This window comes from Nanorana parkeri, unplaced genomic scaffold (assembly GCF_000935625.1).
Source record: "Nanorana parkeri isolate BGI_ZX_2015 unplaced genomic scaffold, ASM93562v1 scaffold1341, whole genome shotgun sequence".
Classification (NCBI taxonomy): Eukaryota; Metazoa; Chordata; class Amphibia; order Anura; family Dicroglossidae; genus Nanorana; species Nanorana parkeri.
The window spans coordinates 249,119-260,227 of NW_017307609.1; the positions used below are offsets into that span (position 1 = coordinate 249,119).

General features: G+C 43.4%; 1 protein-coding gene across 3 annotated transcripts in view; it reads left to right on the forward strand.

Annotated features, from left to right (window-relative positions):
- The window catches only part of TRIM33 (tripartite motif containing 33), a 110,711-nt gene that overhangs the window by 37,597 nt on the left and 62,005 nt on the right, over positions 1–11,109 (forward strand). For all 3 annotated transcript variants that reach the window (XM_018569479.1, XM_018569477.1, XM_018569478.1), the window contains exon 4: positions 3,205–3,337. In XM_018569479.1, coding sequence (XP_018424981.1) covers positions 3,205–3,337 — 133 coding nt within the window. The remainder of the gene's footprint in view (positions 1–3,204; positions 3,338–11,109) is intronic.

Below are 11,109 nucleotides of genomic sequence, written 5' to 3' on the forward strand. Positions count from 1 at the left end.
CAACCCCCCTGAGCCCCCTCACCTGTTCACATCTTTGCAGGGAGGAGACTGTGAGCAGGATCAATCCCTGGTTATCTGGGGGTGATTAGTGAGGTCTGCAGCAGACCTCACTAATCGCCCCAGATAATCAGGGATCGATCCTCCTCACATACATTCTTTTCTTTCCGCCGGAGCTCAGAACTGTCAGAGCTGCGGCCGAAGGAAGTCGGAGCTGACAGGAGCTGCTTTGTGGTCTGCATCCGACACAGATGCAGACCGTGGAGCTGCTCCCGCAAGTCGGGTACGCGGTCTGCGACCTTGTGCCTGACATGTCAGCTGGCTGCGGGCCACATAGTACCGGCTCGCAGGCCTGTGTTGGCCGGCGGACCGGTACTTGGAGACCCAAATTTCCACTGAGCCCTGCAATAGAAGATACTTGTAACAAGCTTTAAGAAAATTTGGAGATACATTGTATCCAGAGTTTGCTTTTAGTATGACTCCTACCCGTTCACCTCTTGAGTGCTACTATGGGTTTGTTTTTTTAACATTTAACCCTTCCACTACCTGTTTAATGCCCCAGGTTATGGTGCTCTCTGCTTATTTGTTTTCTGCCGAGGTCCCCAGCAAGCGCAGGACCTCAGACAGCCTCATCTGTCAACCAATAGAAAGTGTCGGTATCGGCACTTAAGTGTCTTGTGCCCTTGGCAGCTGGCCTGAGACCCGGGCACAAGACTCAAAAGCCGTACTGTTCAGGTGAATCCCGGACAGGTGGCAACCCTATCTGGGAACCCCTAAATGCTATTTAGCATTACAGTGTGACTTTAGAATAGATATCTTTTAGCATCTGTTTAGCAGTTGTATCAAATGGTTAATAAGGAAGTTAGTTAAAATTATGCCTTTCTCTACTGTAATGACTAGGCACGTGAAATATAGTGAAAAATATTTGCCTGTACATACTTTGTGACTTCTTCAGCCCACGGGATTAGAACTCCTTTTTTGCTGGACAATAAGGTCATCCATAGTGCTAAGCCAATAGGAATGTGAGGAAGGAGGTACGTCATAGTATGACTACAGGGGTGGGGAATTCCTATCGCCTGACGCCCGGGACAGGCAGTTTCGGGCGCCGGGCAGGTAGTTTTTTCATACGTTCAGCCCTGCTCCGGACAAGCAGAGCTAAATGCATATTGTGGAGCCGCCGCTCGTTTTCATACAATTGATCTAATCAGATCACTTGTATGAAGCGAGAATCGGCGATCCTGTCCGCCACCCCCCCGCGCTGTGGTTTTTGGGGTCCCCCGCTCCTCTGCTGGACCTGTCACCACGGCACGGGAGCTCACCATAGAGCCCGCAGAGCAGACTAAGAACTTCCTTTCTTCGTCTGCTCTGTGCTATCACTGAGACCGTGGCGCTGTAATCACAGCGCCACCTGTCTCTGCTGTCAGGAACTACACAGAACATCAGTTCTGTGTTGGAGGGCAGGTTCCATAAAGAGAGCCTGTCACCTCCAAACTATCACATAGAGGTTTTTAACACCATATGTGATAGGAATAAAATAAAAAAAATATAAAAAATAAAAAAACTTTTTTTTAAAGGTATAAAATATATAAAAATTACAAAAAGTGACAGTTAAAAAAAGAAAAAATTAAAACCAACTACACTGCCCTGCCATCTGCATACAAATAAACATGCGCATAGGAAATTGTGTGTGTGTGTTGAGTCCTGCTGCCATTTCACTGTGTGCCATATTGTGGTACCTGGGCAGCAGAACTCTCTCACACACACAATGTGCATTAAAGGGTAAGTTCACTTTCCCAGGTAATACGGGAAAATTGAATTACCCGATCAAATCTGGCCTCGTCTCTTCTACCCCCTTCACCTGCCAGCTATACTTAACTTTCTGCAAACAGTCCTTACCCTCCGCCACTACAGGCGTCCTTACCCTGTACTGTCCAGTGCATTCCTGCCCTATGCATTTTGAATTTTGCTCGCAAATAGCAAGCACTCATTGGTCAGGTGATTGGCCAGGAAGCCAACTCCTTGCTGATTGGCCGCCAATCAGCATCGAGGTATCTTTCCGGCCAATCAGGTCATTACTCTTCGCCAGGTTTCCTGATTGGCTAGCAAGCTGGCTCGATGACGATTGGCCGGGATACCGGCTTCCCAGCCATTCACAATCAAGCCGGCCAAACAACATGGAGTCGGCTTCCCTGGCAGTCAGGAAGCCGGGTAGCATCTCATTACCCGCTGCCCGGCTTCCTGATTGCCCGGGAAGCCTGCTCCATGCCAACGGAAGCACCGATACTCTGCATTGGGACAAGTAGATTGTCATGAAGGACAAGTAGATTTGACCCCTGCTTTAGCCCTTGGACAAGTAGTTTTTTCTAAAATTTCCACACCCCTGGCCTACTACTACTAGTAAGTGTTCAAACTTTTCATTTACATCTGTAGTGTTTGGGTGCTGAAGTGCAAGCATCACTTGGCGCCTGCATTGTAGTTCTGAAGCCTTTACATTAGGTTCTTGACTAATAAACCTTATAGCTGTCTACAGTTTAACAGATGTCTTCTGAATATCCAAAGCTGTGAAGGGACACATTGCAGCCTCAAAAGGAAGATGCAGTTTGATACATAGGCAGTTCTGTGTAATCAGAAGCATTAAGTTTAGTACCTCTTCTTCTTCTTCTTTTTTTTTTTCTACCATCTCCTGCAGGCTGCTGCTTGTAACAATCCTCCTTTCAGAGCTGCCAGATATTGCCCCGAGCAGCTATCTTTTGGCGCTATATGTGTTGATAGCAGCTACTGCTAACCTGAAGTTGTACTGCGCTCTCCCCTGTTCAGAGAACTCCTACTTATTAATTTCCCATAATGTATCATCTGTAAATGGGCAGTGTAGATACTATAATTCATCCACTAGTTTGTTCACAGAATGCAATGTAGCGACTGCTGTTAACCCATACACCAGTGGAAGAAAGCCGCTTGGGGCAATATCTGTTGGCTATAAGGGAGGCATGATGGTTGGATTTTTGAAGAAGATGGGATACTCCCCATTACACATAACTAATGTTTTGGTGCTGTAACCCCAAAAAGGGAAAAAAAAAATATTTCAGCTTTGACAGTAACACCTACATGATTTTGTACATATCCTGCTTGCGATGTAATTCCTATTTGTGATATTTCTGTGCAAAACCTATAGAAACATGACTTTTTAGCATATTGTGTGTTTTTCAGAATCTGTTGGGGCATCGGGCCAGCGCCACGTTTTCTGTCCTGTCCATAAACAGGAACAGCTCAAACTGTTCTGTGAAACATGTGATAGATTGACATGTCGAGACTGTCAGCTGCAGGAGCATAAGGAGCACAGGTAAATAAATACATTTTGTTAGATTAAAATGGTCCGTTCATCACTTCTAATTATTTGGAAGAGGGGGCATAATACTTTGTAGTGTAACTTGTCATTGTTGCCCCCTTTAGACCTTAACCCCACTAAGAGTGCACTGTACAAAAAATTCAGCCAAGTAAGGAAAATAAAAAGGAATAGATCCTGGCCTTTCAGTCCCAGCAGGAATAGGCAGTTCTCTTATTCAGCCTTTCATATTTTTGCCTTGCTTTTTGAAATCCTGTTCAGCTCTAATTTTATTTCTAAATTTGTAACCATTATGTAATGGGTGCACCCTGCTTTTTAGCACAAGTGAAAGTGAACCCACTTGTTTGCCTTTAAAGTATCTTAATCATGGCATTTATGGTTTCCCTAATAAACCTTATGTTTTTCTTTTTAGCTCATTTGTGATATTTTAATACCTCTGGCTCATGCATGATTTTTGACATACAGATGTCATGTCTTAGTAGTTGGATGACTGGTCTAACCTGACTTTCATTGCTGAAAGTCAAATTCATAGAACAGACATTTAATTGTTTAATACTAGCAAAAGTGTGCACATTCCACAATGGGTAAGGTTGGAGATATTACAGACACTTAAAGAACTGTTTTGCAGAGGGTGTGACGATGGCTGTAAATGTGGAAGATGAGTGTGGAGGGTATAACAGCAGGTACTATGTACAGTAGAAGAGTGTGGAAGGTATGACAATGCAGTATATACTGGGGAGGTGTCTGGAGAGTGTGACAGTGGGCAGTATGTTCACTAGAGGAGTGGAGGGTTTGACATGAGGTGGTATGTTCACGAGAGAAGTGATAGGTGTATAATGGCAAACATTATGTGCGGGAGAGGAGTGTGGAGTATATTAAGGCCATGTAGCCATTGGCAGCAGAAGGGAGCTTTTAACTTTCTGGAGGGAAGGTGAATTGACTGAAGGGTAAGTGAACTGGCAGGAAGATATATGAAGGAGTGCTCTGCAGTGAAAACACTGATGTGGTCTTCCATTTAATTGCATCCATGGTCGCCATTTTGTTGAAGACAACAGCAGTGTTTCACTATTGAGTATGGACTGAATGGGCAGCATGCTGCAGGTGTCATAGAAAAGCATTTACGGGTTTCTGTTGCAATGTTACCAGTGTTTCCAATTGCCAGATTGCACTAGGCTCCCAAAGGAGGCAGAGAGGATGCGCATTGGTTTCAGTGGTCTCCAACAAAATAACTGTGGGCACCATTTGTTGAAGACCACATCAGACTTTATGCAGCAGAGCACAGGGTGCATATTACAGAATTACCCCAGTGCCAGAATTGACACCCACATGACTCTGCACTTCAGAAATTCAGAAATCCAGCATTGCCTAACTTCTGTATACATGTGACTGGCTGCTTTTGGACAGCAGAGAGTCACATGGCCACTGCTGCTTTGCTCTTTGCTCAAAAGTGAAAGGGATGACGCTGATAGCTGTCAAATAACAGCTCTTTGTCTCCCCCAGCAATAGGTAATTAATTTATTTTGGTCCCTCATCATGACAGTTGTGAAATGGTGATCACATTGGTTTGTTTACAAACAAACCTGCCAGTTTGTGCAGTCACTAGTTAGAAATGCATAATACCCCATTGCCCCTGCACTACTGATTCTTATAGAGTACAGCTCACCCTCTACTCCATAAAGAGATGTTCTGTAGTCCAGCTGGGAAGAATTGGCTAGAGATGACAATACTGCTTAGAATTTCAAAGCGGCAGAGGCACTCTTGTCGGACCACAACAGAAAGTTGTTGTTTTTTGATAGCCACTTGAGAGACACTGGGATCTGAATCTAGAACCATTCGTTATTTTGCAGCTTACTGGACAATTGGACACTAGGCACAAAAAACACCTGTAACCTCTGCTCTCTTAAAGGAGAACTATGAAGAGTGCTTTTCACTCACCACCTTGTTCTAGCCGACCTGTGACAATGAGACTGTCACAGGTCGGCTCAGTAGATCGGGAGGTGAGCGAACACATGCTGGTGTTCGCTCACTTCTCGATCCTGTCACGGCTTTTTAGGGCTTGTTCATACTATATGAGAGTCACAAAAAAACATACATAGACCATCGCCAAATGGAACCCTCAGATCCAAAGGAAAAATTTCTTGCAGTTCAAAAAAGGCTGCCATTTTCAAACGAGTGATGCCGTGCGTAGAACATAGAAAAAAAAACACCAGGCGCCTTTCCTGGTACTATAAAACCTTTTAATCATTGCAAAACATGTAAGAAAATATACTTGCAAGGAAAGCAAGTTAAAGACATCAATTGGCAAATCCTTACTCACTCCCACACCAGGAAAGTTACTAAGGGAATTCGAAAAAAACAATCCAGAGGATCTGCTTGTCCTGCAGAGTCACACTGACGCAGCTTAACGCGTTTTTAGGGACACACCACCTTCAGAGCTGGGTGGTTCAGCTATCTCAGTGCAAATGTATATATCCCAGTTGGTTGTAGACCCCCCTAAAGGATCAAAAAAATAACAATCCAAGGGCAGCATTTAATTGCTAAGAGTCCACCCTCCTAAAAAATGGCCAATCAGAGCTCAGGGGGCGTCAGCTATAGACGGCACACAATCTCTTTGTTGCAATAGGCTGGCTGACAAAATACATTGATTGCCAGCACTCAAGATAGCTGAAACACTGGCAATGTGACAACGAATATACAGATGCATAAGATATCAGTGTGCAAGAACCTACAAATATCCGAAAAAACTACATATGTACAAAAAAGGTATACAGCGAACACACACCGCCATGCTGCAGAAACATTGAGTGAACCGACATGTCGGCTAACCGACACAGCGGACCAAATGGATAAACGGCCGGTATACAAGCATCAAATTGAAGCAGCAAAGGGGTGAGTGTACCCCACCTGAAATGCTCATTAAATTTTTGCAGTTCTCATAGTGATATCTATACCTAATTTACTTTTTGTATGTTTTTTTTTTTCTTCATGTTTTTTAATTTCAGGTTGCATGTGACAATCCTTTATACTTGGTTTTCAACTATCGTGCATTTCAGGTGGGGATTGCTCACCCCTTTGCTGCTTCAATTTGCTGCTTGATGCCGGCCATTTATCTATTTGGTCCGCTGTGTCGGGTAGCCGACATTTCGGTACATTCAATGTTTCTGCAGTGTGGCTGTGTGTGTTCGCTATATACCTTTTTTGTACATGTGTAGTTTTTTGTATATATGTAGGTTCATGCACACTGATATCTTGTGTATCTGTATGTTTTTTTCTTGTTCATACTATATACGTTTCTGCAAATGCCGTCCAGTGCATTTTTGATTCTTTCTGGTACATTTTATTTAGCTTACAATGGGCTTTCAGGTGCAGTCCTGTGCGTTTGCATGTGGTTTTGATGCATGTGCATGTCTTTTGGTACATTCCAGACCAGACAAAATTGTGCATGCAGCATTTTTTTCACCTGTCAATAGAACGGACTGCATTTGGGTGAACAGAGCCCAGAAATACCCTAGGAATACATTGGGATGCATTTCAGGTATGGAACAAAAACAATTTGCTTTGCGGACATGCTGTGAACTGTGACGTACGCCCCGCCCAAACCCACTGTACGTCAATCCCACGTGACTATACACAAGTCTGAACCGAGCGTGAGCGGCACAAGCACGTGCCGATACCACTCTCACCCTCACCCTGCTCGCAGGACACAATCTCAGGCCAGCAGACAGAGCGATCGTCACCAGGCTTGGTTAACTCCGCAGTTAACCCTTTACCCACCAAACTTCCACCGCCACCATGTGTTTTTCGGAACACAAACCGTGCCCAGCAAATGTGACAATTTAAACACTTAAACAATGCCTGTGATGCCACTGTCCTCTCAGACAGGAATATGACAGGATTCACTATACAGTAGCAGTTCGTATTTAGAGCAATATATATATATATACACAACCGCAAAATAAAAGGGAATAAAAGAATACTCGACAGTCCTGTAGCTTGATTTTTAACCTCAGGGTTTTTATGACTTTCGTGTGAATGCGGGGGTCACCACCTACCGTGTTTCCCCGAAAATAAGACACTGTCTTATATTTTTTTTGGCTCAAAAAAACACACTAGGTCTTATTTTCGAGGTAGGTCTTATTTTTTTTCTTTTCAATGTACAACAATCCAAAGTTAATGCAAATCCAAATTAAATAATCCAAAATGGCAAAGTTAAGAATAGGGTGATCAGGGCAATCAGGGGTGCTGTACCTTTCCAAGAGCATTTTGGTAACCAGAATGAGCGAAGCACGCTTTAACTATGGATTCCTCACAGGCGCAGTGCATTTGGTATCACTCCGCCTGCGTCAGGAGCCGGCGCATTAGAGGAAGCATCAGCTTATGTGGCTCTGCTCCCTCCGCTGCCGCCTCGCTTCTTCTAGCGCTGGCTTCGTTGGCACCGCTGATTCTCTCTCGCGGCGCTTCAAGTTCCCCCTTATGCCACCACCGGCCCTGGGAAAGGTCGCAACTAGGTCTTATTTTCGGGGTAGGTCTTCTATTTTAGCAATTCCCAAAAATGGTACCAAGTCTTAATTTCGGGGTAGGTCTTATTTTCAGGGAAACAGGGTAGCAGACCTGCTTGGTTATTTTAACTTGTCTAATCCTAATATATTATTGCGTGATGCCATGCCTTTAACGACAGCCATAAAAGGCTTGGAGAGATATTTTGGAATTTCACTCGGGCTGGGCAATAAAAGATCACAGCCAGAGCATCTCTTCTGTGGAATGTGGAGGGACCTGTCAAATTCTAAATGAAGACCTGCATGTGCTCTGAACTGCGGCACAAGATAATTCCGAGTCTTAATATTAAGACTCTGACCCCCTTATCGTCACATGAACAAGCCCTGTATGTGTCCCGGTTAGGGAGATTCACCCACTCTATTTGTCCCTGGTGACTGTTATCTTTGAAAGTGAGATAATTTCCCAAATGTTGGGCCGTCATCAGAACAGGAATAGATGGGAACTCTTCCAATGGGGACACTAGTTCTGGTGACTCTTCTGACCACCAAAGATTTCTCTAACTTTGGAGGGATTTTTCTCTAACTTATGGAAAGGAAGGACGGAAGTGAAGGGAAATCCCCAATGGGACACAGGTGGCCCAAAAAAAAAAAAGCTGATAGGGGTTATAACCTTCCGCTAATTCAACTCTAATTCAAATCTAAAAGTATATATGTTGGCTTCAGTTCTACTCTAACGTTTATATTGGGTCCCCAGAGAAGGACATTGCAATGGACAGGAGTACAAAGTAGACCAGTGGGCTACATACCTGATATCCGTAGCAAAATAGCAGTAGAACATCAAGAAATATACATTTTTATGTGTGATCAAGGATATTTTTTTAAGTGGTCAAATAAGATAAATGTGTTAGTTGACAAAAAGGTACATCATTTTATTTGCATTGGATTGTAAAAGTCCAAATGCAAATTAGGGAGGGTTTTAGTGCATGAATGTGGCTTTTAAAAAAAAAAAGCATTTGGTTGTATTGTTGGGTTGTGATGCGGAAGGTCACTTTTCCTGGTTATATGAAATTGCTGAAAGCAATTACCTTTTAAAGTGGAACTTTACAGTTTTCAAATGTGCAGTCTGCTTTGTATAGTCTGCTTTAAATCTTTCATATCTATCTACAAGTTTGAGGAAAGAAAATCTCATGTTGCTAGTAATCGGCCATGGTGCTTTCTCTAAGAAGTGGTTAAACTGTTGATATATTGATATTAGTTATGCAGATGTGGTTTTGACTAATGGTTCCAATTGCCTTCCTGAAGATGATGTATGGTGTTGCACTGCTTATAGATGCAGTAATCTTTCAGCATTGGCAGTGCAATTGCAGTATTTCATAAAGGTCTAAATAGAAGTGAAGCAAGGTTGAACAGAACAAAATTGGATAACAGTTTAAAATCCGCTTTGATAAATATAGAGGTTGACGTTTATAAAAGAAAATGCTACTGTATAGTCAAATAACATAACACATACACAATATTATATATTGTATTGAGTAGGTTTCCCTTTTGCCACCAAAACAGCATTGACACTTCAAGACATGGACTCCACTAGACCTCTAAAGTTATACTGTGGTATCTGGTACAAAGCTGTCGGTAGCAGGTCCTTTAAGTCCTGTAAGTCGGGAGGTTAAGCCTTGGCGGATCAGACTTGTTTTTCCAACACATCCTACAGATGCTCGATTGGTTTGAGATCTGGAGAATTTAGAAGCCACGTCAATCCCCCCAAAATTTCTATTTCTGAACCCATTCTTGAACACTTTTTGCAGTGTGTCAGGGCACATCTTCCTGCTGAAATTCCTTGAGGCTACTGCCATCAAGGAATACTGTTCCCATCACGGGGTGTACTTGGTCAGCAATGTATAGGTAGGTGGTACCTGTCAAATAACAGCCGCATGAATGGCAGGACCTAAGGTTTCCCAGTTGAACTTTGCCCAAAACATCACACTGCCTCTGCTGGCTTGCCATCCTCCCATAGTGAATCCTGGTGTCATCTCTTCCCCATGTAAGTGACACACTCACCCAACCATCCACATGATGGAAAAGAAAATGAGATTCATTAAACCAGGCAACCTTTTATTTGCTCCGTGGTCCAGTTATGTTTCTCACATGCCTGTTTATAGGTGCTTTTGGAGATCGACCGGGGTCAAACTGCGATGCACTATGTTTTCAGACAGCTTTCTATCAGAACCAACATTACTTTTTTCAGCAATTTGAGCTACAATAGCTCTTCTGTTGGATTGAAGGGGCCAGCCTTCACTCCCCATGCACGCAAATGAGTCAGTTTTCCTTCCTTGGACCACTTTTTTGCCCACTTTAGCTTGGATTTCCACTTTAAAAACCAGATATTTTTTCATATTATGCAACTGTTTATCACATTGGCTTGAACCAAAAAGTAATTGGGTATCTCCTCCCAGATCTGGACCAGGGCATCACTGAGCTCCTGAACAGACTGAGGTGCAACCTGGCGGTGTCTGATCGATCGAGACATAATGCCCTAGAGGTGTTCTATGAGATTCAAGTCAGGCGAGTGTGGGGGCCATTCGATGGTATCAATTCCTTCATCAAGGAACTGGCGGCATACTCTCGCCACATGAGGCTGGGCATTGTCGTGCACCAGGAGAAAACCAGGACCCACTGCACCAGTGTAGGGGTTGACAATGGGTCCAAGGATTTCATCCTGATACCGAATGGCAGTCAGAGTGCCATTGTCTAGCCTGTAGAGGTCTGTGCGTCATGGATATACCTCACAAGACCATAACTGAGCTACCACCAAACCGGTCATGCTGAACGATGTTACAGGCAGCATAACGTTCTCCATGGCTTCTCCAGACCCTTTCACGTCTGTCACATCTGCTCAGGGTGAAACTGCTCTCATCCGTAAAAAGCACAGGGAGCCAGTGGCGGACCAGCCAGATCTGGTGTTCAATGGCAAATGCCAATTGACTTCCACGGTGCTGGGCAGTGAGCACAGGGCCCACTAGAGCAGTGTTTTTCAACCTTTTTTTGTGCAAAGGCACACTTTTTTCATGAAAAAAATCACGAGGCACACCACCATTAGAAAATGTTAAAAAAATTTACCTCTGTGCCTATATTGACTATATATAAAGTAATTCTCTTGAATAGGAATCAAATAAACACAAAGAAATTATTTTATAATTACTTTATTATGAAATAATAAAGTATTTTATAATTGTTCATATTTCTGTTCAATCCATGACTTAACTTCACACATCA